Source organism: Echinops telfairi, unplaced genomic scaffold (genome assembly GCF_000313985.2).
Source record: "Echinops telfairi isolate 266 unplaced genomic scaffold, ASM31398v2 ScPeMD7_5868;HRSCAF=6743_1, whole genome shotgun sequence".
Classification (NCBI taxonomy): Eukaryota; Metazoa; Chordata; class Mammalia; order Afrosoricida; family Tenrecidae; genus Echinops; species Echinops telfairi.
In genome coordinates this window covers 2123215-2144200 of record NW_022109768.1, presented here as the reverse complement: position 1 = coordinate 2144200, position 20986 = coordinate 2123215, and the positions used below count along the sequence as shown (strand labels likewise).

Sequence of the window (20986 nt, the reverse complement as noted above, 5' to 3'; positions counted from 1 at the left end):
AGCCCACATTGGCCTCTAGTTCCCGAATGCTTCTTGCCCCCACTACCATGACCCAATTTTACCTTACAAATCTGACTAGACTGGAGAACACACATTGGTACAGATAAGAGCTCTAGACACGTGGAATTCCGGACAGATAAACCCCTCAGGAACAGTGGGAGGACCGATGTCATGAGAGTAGGGGGATGGTCGGGGAGAGGGAAAGGGGTGAGAGGGGGAACCCCTCACATGGTTGGATTTACTGCCCCGCCCCCACCCGAAGGGATCAAAAAACAGACATGTGCCTGAAGGGAGACAATGGACAGTGTAAGATACGCAATAATAATAATAATATATAATTGATCAATGATTCACAAGGGTGAGAGGGTGGAGAGGGAGGGGAAAAAGGAGGAGCTTATACCAAGGGTTAGAAAGTGTTTTGGAAATGATGATGGCAACACATGTACAAATCTGCTTAATACAATTGATGTATGGAATGTTATAAGAGCTGCAAGAGCCCCAATAAAATGATTAAAAGGAATGAATGTGGCAGTCTGACACAGAGTCACCATAGGTTCACGATGATGAGCAGACCAAGAATAGCCCGTAAGAGAAAAAGAGAAGGTGCGGGAGAATCCCTGATGATGCTTGTATTTTGTTGGCAATACGATGGGATGGAAAGAACATGAATTATAGGGTCAGACAGACTTGGGTGCAAGTTCTGCTACTAACACTACCTGTATGCCTTTGGGTAGTTGATTTAATCTGTCTGAGCCTCAGTTTTTATCATCTCTAGAACTTAGTTATTTCAGAATTAAGGATGATCAATGATTATCAGAACTTGGTCTGAGACAAGTGTCAATGAAGTCTGCATTCAATCTACAAATATTTATTGAAAACCTACTATCTCTATCTTGTTCACAGCTGTATTCTCAGGCCCTAGTATCCCACCTGTCACACAAGAGACAGAAGAATTATTTGCAGAATGAGGGAGAAATCTCTGCTCATATGCCACACACACTCTGGCTCCCTTCCACTTTCCTTCTGACAATGGTAAGAATACCAGTCAGATTAGAAATAAGCAGGAATATGCAGAAACTTTTGATGTTCTAAGACTAAAATAATAAACTGATGGAAATTAAATCATAGTTCCAGTGTAGTTTAAGAAATACTAGTGCTTGGCACTTAAAGAATAACATCATAATGTTGTAGTGAAAAAAATCTTTCTTTTGGTCATCTTAACAGAAATTCTTTAAATCAGCAAGAATTTATACATCCTTGAAGTAAATCACTGTCGAGATTATTAAAGCACAATTTTCCTCAGTAATTGACATTTTGAAGAGAATTATTCTTTCATGTCATTTTAAGTAACACACATATTTGGTTTTCCAGTCTGGTTGTATATTCTTCTAAGAAAAATTAAATTAAAATTAAAATACAGTAGTTAGTGATTTTTAAATTGCATAAGTGAAAATTAAAGTAGACTATTTACTCAGTGCTATTAAATAGGTGAGACGTTTAAAGAAATTAAATGAAGTATTTTTCTTAACTTAAAGTCAATACTTGATTTTCAAAAATTTGAATTAAAATATTTCTATATGCAGCCTGTGATATCTAGAAGGAGTCCTGGTGGCATAGTGCTTATGTGTTGAGCTGTTAACTCCAAAGTCTACAGTTCAAGCCACCAGCTGCCCCTCGAGAAAGAGATGAGGCTTTCTACTCCTGTAAAAAATTAGTCTTGGACACCCACAGGGACAGTTCTTCCCTATCCAATAGGGTTGCGATGGGTTGGAATCAACTCAATGGCCATGAGTTTTTGACACCATACCAGGAAGAGACAAATTTGGTTGCATACTGTTAAGATGCTGCCACAAAGTATTGTTTAAGAAATTTTCTCCTGCTCTATACCTGGATAAAATGCTATCTTTCTATTGAAACAGTTTAAAAATTCTAATGAGAATGTGTTACTTTTTATATTAAAAGAAAATGTTATGGAGCAACAAACTTACTGAGATTTGGGTTGTTAACTTTGGTTTCCCTGTTGACTCTTGTAGTAGTTAATTCTGATTGCAACAAACAAAAAGCGGAGAGAAGTGGATTGGTGTCAAACCGGAAAGGATCATACCAATTAAAATAAAGATATAAACCTGTATATATAGATATACAAAAACCTGGAGTAACAACAATGAGGCTCACATGGAGATATATCACCAAACTTTGTATCCACTCACTATAATACTGATTTTGACTTATGGGTCTGCTAGCTACTAATTGTCCTGCTGGGACCGTTGGCACTTCAGTATTAACATTTCACATGGTGGGTTGCACTGGCCCAACAGCTCCATGGAGGAATGAGTTGGCCATCTGATTCTGTAAAGATTCCATCCACGAGAACTCTGCAGAGTGGTACAAATCTGTCAGACACTGGGTCACCATGAGTCAGATTCTACTTGATGGCAACAGGTTTCATTAGGGTTAGTCTACTATTTATTGAGAACTTCCTGAATATTTTCATTTATGTTAATAAAGGGGAAAAATGAAAATGGGTGAGAGCAAAAAGGAAATGTGGGCATTCTTCCCCCCAGTTCCCTGCCCCCACCTGATACTTGCCTTTACTGCATAAATTAATATATTGCTTTATTCTGATTCATTTCTAAAAGAATAAACACATGGTGCTTTAATATTACACTGGATTTTAATGCTCCCCTTTAAATAAATTGCCTACAACTATAGCTCTAAAATGTATGCATATATCTTTAGTGACCTCAATTTGAACGGAAGCGATGATTGTACGTGGATTGAACTCTTTGTCTCCCACATTTTTGAGAGCCTCTGAACCCTTCACATTAACTTACAAGAAATGTGATGTCCCTCTCTTCTGAGCAGTGTCCTCATTTCTCTTCCTTTTGTCCAATCAAGTGAACGGAACTTCTAAATTCAGCCAACAGAAAAGAAGAGTTGTACAACAAGTAAATAAATCTTGCTGGGAAGATGTTGCTTAAGTGATAAAATGGTTCAGCCAACAAGTGAACCAAAAAATTAAATATTAACTAAGGAATGGTAACTGCTTCTAAAGTCCCATTGAATACAGAAGCCAGGGATATATAAGGCTGAACACCTCTCAGGTAAGTCTGCTAGCAACGGATGGCTTCTTGGAATTCTCGAAACTTTAAAACCATGAAGCATCTATTATTGCTGCTATTGTGTGTTTCTATAGTTAAGTGCCAACTTTCCACAGACTACGAAGATGAGGTGATTGTTTTAAAATGTTATATGATTACTAGTAGTACTAATATGAAGTGTAATCATAATTAAGTACAAAGAGAATATTTACTTTAATACAGTTATGTTGATTTTAGTGATGAAATTTAATTGTTGATCTCAGGGACCCATTTTACTTAAAGGATGTGTCATAGTGTTTTTAAATGTAAAAACATAATAATAATGTCTTACTTTCTGGTTTATTGCCTTTCCCCTCACTCAGGATGAAGATGCTGGGCCTGCGGTAAGATGTTTTTTTTCACTCTTGTTTCTATCCTAAGTACTATGATTTCTATTTAGTTCTAGTAAAACATCATTATAAGCCTAAGCACAAAAATCTGTAATCTCACATACTATAAAATAATAAAAATCAATTAAAAGCAATTGGGGCCAGTTGCTGTTTGGGGAAGGAGGGTAAGAACTATTGAAAATATCGGCGATGTATGAGTGGGAATTGGGACCTCACACTAAAAGCTGAATCAAGTGGAGTGAGAGAAAAACAAATTGCTGTTTTTCTCAGATGAGAACATTTAAATTGGCACTAATATTTGCTGTTATTTTTGGTCATCAAACACAGAGCTCAGTCTGATTTTATTCATCTGAAAAATCCTTTTTTCCTCAAGTGCTGTCTCAGCTGAGGGGAACGCTGGTGGTGCAATTCTCATGGTCGGCAGTTTGAAACCATTTACAGCTCTGTGGGAGAAAGACTGGGCTTTCTAATCCTGTAAACAGCTACTGTCTTAGAAATACACAGTGCGGTCTCAGGGAGCCAGTGCGGACTTCATGGCAGTGAGTTTAGTTTGGAGTTATCTCACTTGTCGTAGTACGAATGCTTTTAAGTTAACAAAATTCAGAAGTGCATTTAGGAAAATTAATAATTAAGAAATGTGAATTTTATTATTCAATAAATCATGGTCAGATTTCTTTTTGATAACCTATGGACTTCACACTAGGCTTATATGAATACCCAATAATATTGACATAGAGTGATTCATTTTGAATCACTTGTGGAATTTGAAGAGAACTGAAGTGTTCTACTCATGAGACAGCACTTAGAAAGATCACTATCTGGTTAATCGCATTGGTAAGCACAATGCAAAGAATGTGCAAGAGTAAACCTTTGCACAGGACTTTGCTAAGCACCTTTATATTTGTGCTCCAGCTAGTCCTCATAGCAACAGTGTGCTAGTTTAGATCCAAAGTGGATTTTCTGGGTTTTGTTATTTCAGTAAGTGGTCTTCATAGACTTAAATGTCTACATAATTTATTTATTTTTCTCCCTTGTTTTGTTTCCTTTTTCTATTAAAGTCTGTCAGTGCTACCTTTCCAGTGGTACTCTAGAACAAAAGAATAATCCAATTTTTCTGTTGCAATTTGATTTGCGTTCCTACTAGTAATTATTACTAGTAATTAGCAGGTGCATCACATCTCCTACAATTCCTCTTAGATCAGATGAACTTTGGCTGGGACCAAGTCCTAGACATCCATGAACTATATCTACTTCTCCCAAATCCTCACACTTTAGGATGCATGTTCCATGCATGTTCAGAGGAGTTGGAGCAAGCTGTCTGGGTTTCAATCTTAGCCTCCTCATTAAATTATTATGACTTAAGGAATAACTGATTCTACAATTGCTAGTAGTCATGCAAGGACTTCTAAGGTGCCTTAGTGGTGTAGTGGTCACAAATTGGGCTGCAATGCTTATAGTCAACAGTTTGAAAAGACTGGGCTGTCTACTGCCGTAAACCGTTGTAGTCTCAGAAACCCGCAGTGGAGGTGGGTGGGGGTGGAGTCGGGGGTGTCACTATGAGTCAGCATTGATTTGATACCAGTGAGTTTGGTTTGGGAGGGTCATTTCTAGGGTCACGAAATAGCAAGAGCACTTAAGTGGTTTATTCATCAAAAGGAGCAACTACTAACAAAGATCCTATTAGAATATGGGAGCTGCAAGCCCACATTGTCATATCGTGTTTACTCCCACATTACAATGTAATGTTGACAAATACTTCGTTTTCTAAATACATTAGCAAATAATGTATTTTAAAGTTGCCAAATAATTGCAATGGCACTGCTCATAACTTCGGAAAGGTACACACAAGGAAATCATGGTGTTGATAAAGAAATCAGGTAAGAAATATCAAGAGAAGAGTTGATCAAGTAATCTCCTTGATAGAAAACAATGATTGATTGAAATTGGCAGTGGAGAAGCCATGTAACCTTTAATATCTGTTACATGTCATTTCAATGATAAGGAACACCTCGTGTGCCAGGTACTTTTCTGACTGAATCATAGCAGTAAGTCATTTAATCCTGACAAAAAGCTTTCAAGTCAGATAAGCTTTACTGTTTGTTTTTTTCAGGTATTGTAGTTTTATTTTATTTATTTATTTATTTATTTATTTTTAACATTTTATTAGGGGCTCATACTTATCCACATTTTACAGATGAGAGAACTGGAGCACAAAATACCTTGCCCAAGTATCTTACAGCTTACTGTTTTGTGTGTTCCAATGTAAAGTTCTCAGGAATCTGATGCCATTACTATTCATTTTCTGCTGTGGGTTTGTCTTAGGACCTTCCTTTAAAACTCACTGAGCGTGCATAATCTTTGTGTACTGTCGGTCTTCCTACTGTGATGGGAGAGACCATGTAACCTACTGATACATGACCTCGACGGGTCAGGTGATGCTTACACAAAGCGTCAGGCTTGTGATACCCTTGTTTAATAACCAAGGCTGCCGGACCAATTAGTTCTCAAATGTTCTGTATCACACCCTGTCTTTCTTTTCTGCCTGGTTCCCTGAAGGCCACACTGGATGCCCGTGGCCATCGACCCCGTGACAAGAAAAGGGAAGAAGCTCCCAGACTGAGGCCTGCCCCACCTCCCCTTAGTGGAGGTGGCTATAAGGCGCGTCCGACTAAAACAGCCCTTGGCCAAAAGAAAGTGGAAAGGAAAGCCCCTGATGCTGGGGGCTGCCTTCATGCTGATCCAGACCTGGTGGGTACACTGACGCCTCTTACAAGGTGACCAGATTTAAAGGGGGACACCATTGACGGGGTGGTGGTGGTGGGGGTGTTCTTGATTAAAAATTTGGTCTATATGGACCAAATAGATCGTGCCCTAGCTTGTCGTGCATTCTTTCAAAAAATCAGGACTTTTAAAAAACGCCAAAAATCGGGACTGTCCCGCCAAAAGTGAGATGTCTGGTCACCTTGCTCTTGCAGTAGGAGGCCCGGATTCAGAGAAAGGCTACATCCATCATGATCGCTAATGCTGCCTACACTCTTGCTGTCATCATGGTTATTTTCTCTGCATATTTTGACAGTGAAATACCAAGCTGATTGTGCCTTTGACCTTTACTTTGACCAGAATTCTTGGGTCTGGGCCTACAAAAACATGAAGGTGTTTTCTTTACCTTTGTGTCGTGTCTGCTTCTTTTGTGATACAGTTTGTGTACTGAATTATATATTTTTTGGTGGTAAAGAATATTTTTAATCTTTGTAGTAACCCAACCATAAATATGAATATTTAGTCTCATAGCAAGAAAGTCAAATCACAAGATTTTATAATGGTAATCTTATCATAAAATGTATGCTGGGTGCTATTTAGCCATCCACCGCATGCACGAGTCCTTCATTTTAAGCTTGGTATTTTCTTGCCTACAGGGAGTGCTGTGTCCTACAGGATGCCAGTTACAAGATACTTTGGTAAACCAGGAACGACCCATCAGAAATAGTGTTAATGAGTTAAATAACAACCTAGAGTCTGTCTCCCAGACAGCTTCTACCAGCTTCCAGTATATGACCCTACTCCGAGACATGTGGAAAAAGAAGCAGAAGCAAGTAAAAGGTAAACGAATGCCCAAGTGTTTTCTGTTTGGTTCTTAGTTATGAAATAGAAACTGCTTAGCTGCTATTGGAATACACGAGAAACGTAACCTTTCTAGGTTAGTCTGCAGAGCATTCACACCGCTCTCAGCCTGAGCGTGATCACCTCATGGGCCTTAGCTGGGTACCCTCTCCTGAAACTTGACTACTACGGTTGTCATCAAACTCTCATTTCCAGTTTGGTGTCAGGAAGGAAGATTTTCATCTTCGGCTTCCCAGCAACTTGTCTTGTGACACAGAAGAGGTGATGTTCCTGGAGTAAGACTTTAACTTTCATAGATTAATGTTCAAGGTTTTGATTATGACAGGATAATTCATGATGTGTTCAATTGTATCGGGAATAATAATCCCTAACTTTCGAATCTTGATCTCTGATTGTTGAGAGCTATTGGTTTTAGGCTCGCTGCCATTGAGCCAATTCCAACCCTATAGGATATATGACTCTTACTCCTTTAGGTTTATGAAACTTTAAATCTTTTTTGGAACAGACAACCTCATCGTTCTCCCTTTGAGTGGTCAGTGGGTTCCAACCACTGATGCTGCACCATCAGGATGACTGGCTTAGACTAAGGGGCCTACCAGTTAATTGTTATTATTATGAGATGCCATCGTGGTCTGTATCATATTCACAATGATTGAGCCCTTCTTGTGGACAAGGTGTCAATTCATCTTGAGCATACTCCTCTCTTTTGATGACCCTCTACTTTGATCAAGCATGATGTCCTCCAAGGACATGCCCAAAGCATATGAGAGAAAACCTTGCCATACTCAATTATCAGGGGCATTCTAGCTGTACTGACAAAACAGATTTGCTCCTTCTCTTGGCACTCCTTGGCGTACTCAATATTGCTTTCCAGCACCCTAATGTAAGTGCGTCAATTCTTTGCTGTGCTTACTCACTGTACAACTTCCATAGGCACATGAGGTGACGGAAACTATCATGGCTTAGTTCAGGTGTGATTTAGTCTTCAAAGTCATATCTTTGCTTTTTAACACTTTAAGGAGATGTTTTGCAGCAGAATTGTCCAATGCCGTATGCCATTTGGTGTCTCGACTGCTGCTTCCATGATTGTGGACCCAAGTAACGTGAAATCCCTGGCGAAGCCAGCCTCTTTGCCGTTTATCATGCTTGTTGTGTTGTGAGGAGTTTATGCTGAGATTTAATTAGGTTAGCAGTTGTCCTTGTTAGGTGCCATTGAGTTTGTTCTAATTCACGATGACAACAGAGTGGAACACTATCTGGACCGGTGCCGTTCTCACAGTGGTTCTTAGTTGGAACTCCTTGTTGCAGCCACTGTGTCCATCCAGCTTGTTGAGAGAGCTAGTCTCTTTTTCGCCGCCCCACTGCTTTACCGAGCATGATGTCATGTCTTTCTCCAGAGACTGGTCTCTCCTGACAGCATGTCCAAAGTACTTGAGACAAAGTCTCACCATACTTGCCTCTAAGGAGCATTCTGACTATTCTCCTTCCAAGACAGATTTGTTAGTTCCTTTTGACAGTCCATGGGACTTTCAATATTCTTCATGGTAGCAGCATACCCACATTTGGGGATTTTTTTGGTCAAAGAAAATGTGACATCTGTCTTGTGAATGCCAATGCTCTCCTGTATCTACGTGGGATGGTTAAGGAGATTAAATGCATCCCCTTCACAAGAAGTTAAAGTTCTAAAAAAATTAAAAAGAAAGAAAGAACAAGAAGTACAAGTCAAACTTCGGAGGTGGGTGGTCCAAATACTACTTTTTCCTCTTTTCTTCACAACAGAAATAACGATCTATCTTATTACCAGGCCTGCTTTTAGGCTAAAACCTAAGGTAGATAGATTGCATGTTAGTTTGTACATGCCACGAACCAAATAATGCCCCCCACAAATGCAGCTGCATAACATGCAGACTGATGGTGCCGTAATGTCTATTTATTCCAAACAAATCAGAATCATGCAGATGCACATGTTTAGCATTTTATGAAATGAAAATGCTGACCATTGCTAAAACAATTTATATTTACAGATAACGAAAATGTCATTAATGAATACTCCTCCTTGCTGGAGCAGCAGCAGTTGTATATCGATGAGACTGTGAATAGTCATGTCCCCAGTAACCTTCGTGTGCTCCGTTCAATCCTGGAAAACCTGAGAAGCAAAATACAAAAGCTGGAATCTGACATTTCAGCTCAGATGGAATATTGCCGCACACCATGCAGTGTCAGTTGCAATGTTCCTGTGGTGTCTGGCAAAGGTAACTAACCAGTAAGAATATTTCTATAGGATTCCAGAATGTACACCTCTAAAACTCACAGAACCACCACAGCAAAATCCAGTGCATTTTCCCAAATGTTCATAATGGCATCATAGCAAGGCTGAACATCTTGCACAGTAGGAAGATCTCCTTGGTATGGTGTGTCCTAACTGGAAAAATTTCCTGTGCCAGTTCTTGAGGATCAGGATGGGTTCTAATGATGGTGGAGGCTACAGAACTGGCTGCTAAGTACATGGATCATCTTGCCTGGACAGAGGATGGGATCATCCAAACCAACCCTACTGTCCTCAGATCGATTCTAACTTAGAGTGGCTGCATATGGGATTTGGGAGGCTGTGCATAGAATTTCGAGGACTGTTCAAAGGTTCTCAAACGTTGGCTTACAGCCTCTTTTTCTGAAAACAAAACAAAGCAAAAACTCAGCCTCCTTCTAGCAATTAAAATCCATAATAGAGGATAAAGTGTAGGTGTCTGCTTTTGCAAGCTCTCTGAGTTATTCCAGCACCCCTCAAAACCAAAACAAAACAAAGCACAGCAAACCCCAAACTCAACTGCCATTGAGCCAATTCTGACTCAAAGCAACCCTGTAAAACAGGGTCGTTCAGGCCCTGTGGGTTTCCCAGACTGTAACTCTTTCCTTGAGTAGAAAGTCTCGTCTTTCGCCCCCAGCACCCCTCCAGGGAGGCAGTATTGTCCACTTTGGGAAACATTGCTGTCAACCTTTACAGGTAACTTCATCTTTCTCCCATAGAACAGCTGGTGGGTTGGAATCATGGGCTTTGCTGTTCCTAGTCCAACACTGACTCCACAAGCACAACCAGGACCGCAGGTAGATGTGGAAATATTCCCATGACCAGGAAGTTTCTGAGTATCCCCGAGTGCAGAGAGAAGAGGGCTTTTTCATCCACTTTGTAGAAAGAACTCTTCAAACAGATTTGACTTTCAGCAAAAGGAAGATTCCGTTTCTATAGTAGTATTTTTACCTATGTAAAACATCTTTTAAATCCTATATAATAAGTGATTGTAATGTAGAATTGGTGGCAAGACCGTGTCATGGCGCTGTAGCTTCGTGAGTACAATATCATACCGTATGATTGCAGAATGTGAGGAAATTATCAGGAAAGGAGGCGAGACATCTGAAATGTACCTCATTCAGCCCGACAGTTCTATCAAACCCTACAGAGTGTACTGTGATATGAACACAGAAAATGGAGGTAAGTTTTGGATAATTGTTGATCTGTTATTATGTGGTTATTTGGATTCTGCAAAGAGACAAGAAATAAAAGCTAACAGTAATGTGACTAACAATATGATGTTATGTGGAATTTATTTGGATTGTTTTGAAAGTTGTAAAATATCTGTTATTCACCATGTGGGATAAAAACATGCCCTTCCTTAAAAGATTTCAGGGGGTTCCTTTTCATGTTTATTTCCTTTTTATATGTAATTTGGAGTACTGTATATACTGAAAAACAGAAAAAATAAATTAAACACACTGTCTTGGACAGATTAAACTGTTCATAGGATTCCCAAGGCTATCAATCTCGATAGCAGCAATCCGACTGCCTCCCCTCCTGGTGGGTTTGAATTTCACCAGTATCTGAAGGCTTTGAATTTCACCAGTGCCTGAGGGTTTGAATCTCAGCAGTGTCTGTCTGCGGGTTTGAATCTCAGCAGTGTCTGTCTGAGGGTTTGAATCTCAGCAGTGTCTCTCTGAGGGTTTGAATTTCAGACATTGCAGTTAGCAACCCAACTCGTACATTTGTATAGCCCATTATGCCAGCATGGCTCCTTCTTTTGAAGTCCCATATGGTATAGTCATAAAATAAACGAAATGAACAAAAGATCCAAATATTTGCCTCAAAGTTGGTTAATTTGTGTTGTTTCTTCAACCAAAGGGTGGACAGTAATTCAGAACCGCCAAGATGGTAGTGTTGACTTTGGCAGGAAATGGGTTCCTTATAAACAAGGATTTGGAAATGTTGCAACCAATGGAGATGGCAAAAACTTCTGTGGCCTACCAGGTAAAACTGGGAATTAAAAACCAAAATTATTCTCTTTAATTGTCGACACTTGTCCCCTCATTAAAAATATCATGAAGTACTGAGAGTCAATGTATGGAGTTTGGTGGGGTTGGGAGGAGTGAAATTACAAACGAGTATGAACAAAAGAGAAATACTAAGGAAAGAAAGGCAGTTGTTTTTTACGATTCCAAAAGTTTTCTATTTGGGGATGTTTTATCTTACTTTTACCTCTAGGTGAGTATTGGCTTGGAAATGATAAAATCAGCCAGCTTACCAAAATGGGGCCCACGGAGCTTTTGATTGAAATGGAAGACTGGAAAGGCGACAAGGTGAAGGCCCTCTATGGAGGATTCACTGTGCAGAATGAGGCCAGCAAGTACCAGATCTCAGTGAACAAATATAAAGGAACGGCTGGCAATGCCCTCATGGACGGAGCTTCTCAACTGGTGGGAGAAAACAGAACTATGACCATTCACAATGGCATGTACTTCAGCACATATGACCGAGACAATGACGGCTGGTATGTTGTGCATTCTTCACTCCTGCCTGAAAGAAAACTGCTAATAGCCTTACTCAAAGCCATTCATGACGATGACTCTCGTCAATAACTAGCATTCCTTAGGAACGAGCAGTTCCTAGACACTATTTGAATAAGTGCCTGGTGGTCCTGCTGGGTAAACACTAGGCTGCTAGCCACAAGGTCAGCAGTTCAAACTCACCAGCTGCTCCAGGAGAAAGATAAAACCATAAAAATAAATAAATAGAAAATAATTAGCATTTTCCAGGAACTTTCTGTGTGTTAGCCATGATACTCTACTCTTTATAAATTATAGTTAGGCATTCCAGCTATAAGGTAGTCATTATTATTAATTATTATTGTTATTCTAATTTTACAGATGATGTTTTGAGAAATTTAATTATTTACCCCAAATGATACAACTACTAAGAGACAGAACTTGATGTGATTCACAGTTATTTCTGAATAATGAGTGTTAAAAATGAAGATGATCCCCATAGTCTAGTGGGTACATGAAAACTATTTTGTTTTCCAAGATGCTCAAAGACAAAGGGATCTGATAGCTATCATTGAAGTGTGATAACTCACAGATGAATTTGCCACATAGACCTAGTTTTCTGTCTTTTTGGAAAAAAGCTAAAAAAGACCTTTGGGGTATGGACAAGGTTTTATTTATAAAGGTCAAGGATGGGACTACCAAGCACATGCCTAAGGGTAGCAGTATTCTGTGAGTAGCCTACAAAGAGTTGAATATTAGCATTGTAGTCTTGTCTCTAATAACTCCAAATGCATTTCCTTTCAGGATAACAGCAGATCCAAGTAAACAGTGTTCTAAGGAGGACGGTGGTGGATGGTGGTATAACAGATGCCATGCAGCCAATCCAAATGGCAGATACTACTGGGGTGGACATTACAGGTGGGATATGGCAAAACATGGCACAGATGACGGAATAGTCTGGATGAATTGGATGGGGTCATGGTACTCTATGAAGAAGATGTCTATGAAGATCAGACCCTTCTTCCCACAACAATAGTTCCCCCAACAGCATAGGTTTTTATTCTATATATGGAAACACTTTTGTACATGATGTTATTGCAATTTTCTTTCATATATTAGTTCCCACAAGAACTGTCAAAAGATTGTGAGTGTGACATTTTGGAAAAATTATTTGGGATAAATAATATTAAAAAGGGCACAGAACTTCCTTTTTTAAATTGCTCATTTGTATTGCTCACCAAGAGAAACCTAAAAGGATAAACAGGATCAGAAATTCTATGCCAAGTGATCATGGAAAATTTCAATTTAGCAACAGCAATTTTCTATACTTATTGAAAAACTGCAAAGCATCCCCCACCCCCACCCCCGCGCAAAAAAACCCTTAAATTTTAAAAAGCCCACTTTAAGAATTCTATTTACTTATATAAGGTCTATCACACATCAAAAAGGCTTTCAAAAATATATGTTCATTAAACCAGTCTCTGTTCAACTAAGCAAATGTTCTCTTATTTTGTACCATACTTGCAGCTAGCGAATTAGGCTTTGACGTCATGAGGAAAGGGATTCATTCTCACTCTCAAGTATCTGATAAGCTGGCCGCGAACATTTAAGGTTCATAATGTTACTTGCCACCAGGGCAAAGCCAGTACTGTGTTGCTTAACTAACTATCCACTAGGGCCAGATTTTGCAATGAGGACCAACTTGGCACCACTGGCGTTGCTGTGTTGTGAAATAGACAAGTAGAAAGCAGCAGTTACCATTGCCCTTGGAAGTAAGGCCCATTGGCCTCAACTGGGCTTTTGCTCAGTAAATTAGAAGTGGGTTTTCCATCCCCCCACCCCTCGCCCCGCTCCGTGGCATGGCATGGTGGTACATCTCTCAGGGTTTCTTTCACCGTGCATTCTCCCACCACTTCTCTCCAACACTATAAACAACCCTAGGGCCCTAAGTCTTCATTGCCGATTTCCCTGACCACATAGCATCCCAAAGCCCCTGCCTTTATCCTCTGCATCTTAGCAGACCCTGAATCTTATCATTCGAACTCAGAAATGTAGCTGCTCACTTAATCCCGCCTCCAACCCAAATTCAACCTTTACCGGGTTCCCCTGTCCCATTCCTAGGTGATATGTAACTTGTAAGTCTAGCAGCCTCACCTCCACCCCAAATCCATCTCTCTAGCCTTCTGTCATATCATCTTTTGTTCTGACAATAGAGAGCTCTGACCACATAATTTTTCTGCTTCATGCTAACTTGACTAGTTGGGCTTGAGGATGGCTTACCACTTAGTCTCCAGGCCATCTTCTGATCCCACCATGACACATCTGCATTTTTGTCACAGGGGTGCTTTTGTGATTTGTGTTAGTCTGAGTAGACTAGAGAAACAAATCCATGGACACACATATGTGTAAAGAAAGAGATTTATATACAAGAGCAATTGAACATTGAGAAAACATCCCAGTCCAGTCCAGATCAGGTCCATAAGTCTGATACTAGCCCATATGTCCGGTAGCAATCTATAAAGTCCTCTTCAGACTCACAAAACACATGCAATGATGCTGAATGCAGGACGATCACAAGCCAGTGGGTAGAAAGTCTTTGGGTCCAGTGGCGTTGTAAGCATCTCAGCGCTGGCAGGGGTCTCTGTGGCTTCTCCGACTTCTGAGGTGTGGTTGCGTCCATGTGGCTTGTCTTCTGCAATGTCTCCCAGGGAGTGAGCCTTGTCAGTAGAGAGTCTCCAAGGGACTGAACTGAGAGAGGTACTGTCTCCTGCCTCCAAGAAGGAACTACCAGATTTCTCAGAATTCTCAGGAGACGGCCATGCCCGCACAGAAGTCTCATTGGCTATCTCTAGATTGCCAGCCTAGACTCCACCCCTACACTCTTAATCCTTACATTGACACCAGATTAGGTAACTATCACATGATTCTAGGACAAATCAGGCTCTTTGGAGACTTTCATACCTAAGCATGTGACCCACTTTTTGCCAACACACCTTCCCTGGCACCCTCTGACAAATTGTTACTCATTCTCAAGCCTTGCTTTTACTATCACTTCCCTGTCAAGCCTTTCTGAGCCCTTTGGGCAATGTTTGTTCCCTTTCAAAGATTAACAGTTATATCTGTTTACACATCTTTCTCCCTCATTAATCTGTGAGCTACAGAGTAGGCTATTCATTATCATTGATGCCAAAATCAACCTGTCAGAAAAGACAATTTTCAATAACTTGAATGAGTGAACTCACTATCAGAAAATTTAAAATATTCCCAATGCTGCCGAGTCAATTACAACTCTTAATGTCACCCTGAGTAGAACTCTTCCAAGGCTGTAAACTTTATGAGGCAGACTGCCACATCCTTCTCCCACTGTGTGGCCAGTGGATTTGGATCACAGACCTTTTGGTTCACAGTCCAGGGCTCAAGTGTTTTAACTACTGGGCCACCAGATCTCCTTATAAAAATCTTGGGTATCCCCTTTATGTATGTATGTGTATACATCTTGAGAGAGAAAGAGAGACAGGGAGAGAGACCAACTTTTCATTAAAGAAACACAAATTTAATATGCAATATCCACAAAAGCAGAACTTTAAAATAAGTTCTATTGGCATATAATTCACATATCATACAATTCAAAAGTGTACTCATATTCAAAAGAGTTATACAATCATTACCACAATCCATTTTAGAACATATTTCTTCTTTCTTGGACTCATTGTTATTAGCTCTGCATTTCTCTTCAATTCCTTCTGTCACCCTCTAAGAAACCATTAATCCAGTTACTGTCTCTATAGATTTACCTCTCCTGAACTTCATATACAGAAAAATATACAAAAAACCTCCACAAAAATTAACAATAACAAAGCAAAACAATGAAAAATCTCAATAGAAACAAAAACAGAAAATATTAAAAATGAGAACAAATTTAAAGTAGGTTAAAAGGGAGCTCAAATGATAAGATGTAAAACTTTTGAAGTAAGGCTGAGAGTATTAAAAGCCCATTGAGTGGAAGCTGGGTAGGGATGGCAGGAGCCCAATCCAGACCTATATGTCTGAACTAGGTAATTCAATTGTCAATTCTCAGTTCCTATGCAATTAGTGTATATACACAGACCACTCATGGGTAAAATAAAACATGTTCATCTATTTATCTATAAAGAATAAGCTTTCTTAAGGTATCATTCAGTAAGAAACACAGTTTACCTCTTTTTGTTCCATTCAAATGTCACACTTTAAAGATAATCATAAAGTACCTTTCCCTAGTGACAATATGTACAACAGTCCCTAAAAGCTTTATTTAAACAAGGGATTAATGAGATAAAAATTTAGTTTAAATTGATTGATCCAAAATATGTATTGTATTATCCAATTCAAGGTCCTCCCTGGTAGTGCTGTGGGCTAGACCTTGGACAGCTGATAACAAAGTAAGTGGTTCAAACCAACCACTTGCTCCTTAAAAGTCTGCTTCCTCAAAGATGACAGTGTTGGGAAGCATTCCATTCAGAAGGTCGTGCACTATAATCCAAATTGATTTCAACAACAAAAGGAAGCTTTTGATAATGGGTTTACACATTTAGTAGCTCAGAAATCCTATGAGTGGGAATCAACTCAATGGCAGTGGATTTGGGTTTCATTTTGATTATTATACAATCAATTTATGGCATACTGTATGCAGCAAACTAAAAATGGAACATACACTTGGCCATACATGTTTGCATTTAAAAACCCAGGGAATCAACTAACTAACATACTACGGGATTGTCTTCTTAACTGAACACAGATTTCCCCACCTGGGACAAAAATATAATTTATGTGACACACCACTAGCTACAGCAGCACATCAGGAATTTTTGTTTAATGATTACACACCTAATGTCATGTTTGCTGTTCATGAGAACCACTTACAGAAAAGTTTCATAGATTGTTCGGTAAACATCTATATGCCCTTTGTGTACTATATTTGATTTCTCTCTGAAAGAGCGTTACTTTGAATTCAGTTTAGCAATAGTTTGTATAGGCATGCAACCTTGAGGTCATGGACCCACAGAAGGACAAAGTCAAAAGTGGATTTAGCAAATATTTTTCAGAGTATTCTGTTGCAATCAACAAGTACTGGCTTTCAGCAAAGAGCTGATTAATAGGGAGAACACCACTGTTCAATAGCTGAGCCTTTCTCAGCTCACACCTGGTGAGTATTTTTAAGCTGAATATGAAAGAGCAGTGTGCCGAATATGCTTTTTTTGCCTCCTTGATTTAAAGTGTTGCTCATTTAGTACTTGATAATGGGAGTGATGGTGGCCTGCTCTTCTTTAAGAATTCATTTGAATTTCTTCTTCAAGTACACATTCCTCATGACACCTCTTGCTTATATGATGTTTGTTTTCCTTACATGTTTGATAAATGTCATGGAAACCATGTGTGACTCCACTAGCTTCACTAGATGGAAGGAAAATCAAACTCCATATCTGCCAAGGTGGGCCCCTATGAAGCAGAGGTCCTGACACCAGCCATCCCTCTCACCATACTCTACTTCTTTTGGGGGATTAATAATCCATTGCAGTGGCCACATAGAACTCACAGATAATTCTCACGCTTATGGGGTTTATATAGGAAAGTCAACAGGTTACAAGACAGGATCAGAGAATGTTAAGGATACTGAGGTAGCTAGTTTATTGTGCCAGCCTGGCCGATAAACACATGTGGGATTAATTGAAGGGCGGAGAGATAAATGGCTCGGCAAGCCTCAACTTTCTTGTCTCTCGCTCTTTGATCACCGGACCAGTGTGCGGCTGCCTTGCTTGTTCTGTGCCTTAATTTGCAAGCTACACTACCTGTGGACTGGGTCACTGTAATTTGAGATTCCTTTAAGACCTGCCTCACCACACAATTAGAATTTACATCTCTTGAGCTGGGGACTGACTGTTGGTGACCTGACTGTTGGTGACCTGCCTTGCTGTTTGCTGCCTGTGCTGGGATAGCCTGAATCTCTCTACAGAGGACCACCTGGCAGCCCTCAAGACTTGAAAGACTGCCAGTGTCTCACAACTCTCTCAAGGGAGTGAGTTGCACTGAGTCATTTGTACTGCTTTATATTTAACTATTCATTTCTTGTATTATCTATCTATCTATCATGTAACTGTTCATTTCTTGTGTTATATATCTCTATCTATCTATCTATCTATCTATCTATCTATCTATCTATCTATCTAATTATTAGCAATCTGGTTTTGTCTCTCTAGAGAACCCTGTCTAACACAGACTGATCTTTCCTCAGCCATATCTGAAAGTATGTTTTTCTGTTCCTAGACCTCTCAGCCATGCAGTTCTTTGGCCTTTCCAATACTCAGACAGGTGTTATAAAGCTCTTTTAACACTCAGAAATGATCAAGGATCACCCAAATTTACAAACCAACCTCCTATCTGAAGGCACTCAGCTGTACAAAACCCATGGGCTGGTAAGCCCACTGCTCTGTCTCATGCTGCCACTGCCACCTCCCTGTACTGGGAGCTTGAATGTGCTTTTCTCATGGCTCTTCTTGGTGGTCTTGAAATAGCAAAACTGCCCAATCCCTTGAGTGGAATCCTCTACATATTATTTGCACACTTCCTTTGTTGGGAGTTATAGGGTCTATGGAAAGAAGAGCCAAACCAAATAATTCAACTGTACCACACAGAGTAATTAGGAGCCCAAGCTGGGTAGTGAGAATTTGTGTTGTTGGTGTTTTACATTGATCTGCAACCCACACTGAAGGCTGCAGTCCTTAACCGTCACCACCAAGTGTTTCAAGTCCTCCTTACTTTCAGCAAGCAAGGTTGTAGCAGCTACATAGCGCAGGTTTTTATGAGACTTCCACTAATCCTGCTGCTTCATTCCTCTTCATAAACTAATTTATGCCTTTCTCTTTGCACCCAGAGTTTATTAATATTTAAATTTTTCCTTCCAGACTTTGCTAGACATGATCTGAGATGAAAGAACCTAAAAACAAAGTATCACCAGCTGCCCTGCTAGCATCAGGTAACTAGCCTTCAAATATATTTGGTTAGTCATAAGAAGAACCTATTAAATTAAATCAGCTAAAATCCAGCCACAATTTGGAAAATAATTCAAAGCAAATACTATATCCAGGAGTCTTATGTTTATATATGAGGGGTGCCCCCCCCCCAAAAAAAATACCCCAGAAAAAACTCTGCGAACTGGAGCTTTCATAGTACACATTTTTCCTGGTGAGCATCAAACAACTCACTCTGAATTAGTGCATCCAGTGACATCAAATTGGAAGGTTCTCTCTGGTCCTGGTGAATTTTTTTCACAAAAAATTTTGTGGGGAACTTCGGGGCAGATGATGACTGAGTAACACAAAACAGAAGCATACCGCAGAAATCAGTGCAGGAGAGTTACTATGAGGGAAATTCCACACTGGTGGGTTGCAGGAGGAGCATTATAAAGATAAGTAGGCACAGACACACTAGGTTTTGAGGGGATAGGGGCTTTTGGTTTACCACAGTGGAGGCTGGCTAGGGTTTGACCTTAACCCCACCACTGTCTTGGTCCAGAACTGGGACCATTGGGGCCAGCACAGGAGCTTTATCTCAGCAAAGTCACAGCTTGAGGTCTCTTCAGAGCAGGGATTAAACCTCTCAAGCCCCACAATCAGGTATCGGGGCTCAGTAATATTGTTACTTTTGTTTCCCTCCCTTCTCTCTATCTCCCCACGGTCTCAGCAGGCTGTTTTGGTTTTGCCTATTTGTTTTTTCTATTCAATTTCACTCATGCCACTGCCTCCAGACCACTCCCTTTAGCCTAAGGCATTTTCACCTGCCCTCCACCCAACTGGGAGTGCTCAACCCTCTGCAGCATAACCCAAGGCTGGGAAAGCTTGCCCACCCTGTACCAGGGGATATTCTGCCCAACCTGTTCCAGAGAAATTCCACCCACTCGCACTTTGCAGTGCTTGTCATTTGGCTGAGAAATCCTGCCCACCTTCTTTAGGGAAAATACTGCCTGTGTGGCTGGAGGGGCTCCTATCTGTCCCCTGTGGTCCCACGTGATTAAGGGAACTTCGTCCCACCTGCTGTAGTGCCTCACATGGCCTAAGGCAGCTTGGCCAACACTCACCAAGGTTCCACGCTGCTGCAGGAACCTCTGCCCAAACTCTGCAGTGATCTACCTGACCAGGGAAATTCCTTCCACCATGTGAGGTATTCTACACCAAAGCGGGAAACCCATCAACCTTCTGTGGCACTCACGTTGCAGTGGGCACCCCTGAATATCCTCTGTGGTATTGCAAGCCACCATCGCCACACAATCACGGCTTCTTGTGAGATCACCTAGTATAGCACCATCCTCATGGGTCCAAAACAACCCAACCAGTGTCCCCTGAAAGTACCATCCAACTTGCCCTCCAAATAACAAAGCACTGGGTGACTAGGGAAAGAGTGAAGCCACAGGAGGATAAAGTGGTAGGCCAATTACAAAGCGAAATTAGCTACAAGCAGTTCGAGGAAGCATTCCTATGAGCCTCACAGAGTGAGCCAGTGCTTTCAGCTCCCTGGAAAATGGCACCTGGCTCCTCTAAAACAATGCAACACAAACAGCAGTCTCAACGAAACAGTGACCTCAACGAAAAAATAGGCAAAACAAAAGGCAATGTGTATAGAAGAAGCAGACATTGATTTGCCACAGAAAGAAATTTTCAGAATGCTGCTTGGAGTCGTACAGGATATGAAGGAAACAATACAGAAAAAGTATGAAATAATAGAGGAGATAAGGTCCATACACCAAAGGGAAATACAGGAGCTTAGGGATGAGATAACAAAAACCACTAGCAGACTCAGACTTTGCCAATTGACTGGAGGAGGGAGAGAACTCCACCAGTGACCTAGAAGACAGCAGACTTTAATAAATGTGAACAAAAATCTAATAAGATCATCAGAAGCTGAAGAAAACCTAAACGCTATGTCTGATGCTATGAAGAGGAACAACATCAGAATAACTGGATTACTGGAGGAAGACACAACAAAGAAGTCATCTGCAACAATTTTGAGAAAATTCTTGGAGGAAAATTTCCC

General features: G+C 40.4%; 1 protein-coding gene across 1 annotated transcript; it reads left to right on the top strand.

Moving 5' to 3' along the window:
• The first annotated feature begins 3108 nt into the window (after positions 1-3108).
• FGB (fibrinogen beta chain) lies at positions 3109-13416 on the top strand. The gene is made up of 9 exons (XM_004708719.2): positions 3109-3231; positions 3464-3484; positions 6047-6238; positions 6907-7090; positions 9136-9363; positions 10485-10598; positions 11283-11408; positions 11643-11928; positions 12728-13416. Exons 1-9 carry the CDS (start codon positions 3124-3126, stop codon positions 12957-12959), a joined length of 1491 nt encoding a protein of 496 aa, XP_004708776.1. The 5' UTR covers positions 3109-3123; the 3' UTR covers positions 12960-13416.
• The last annotated feature ends 7570 nt before the right edge of the window (positions 13417-20986 follow it).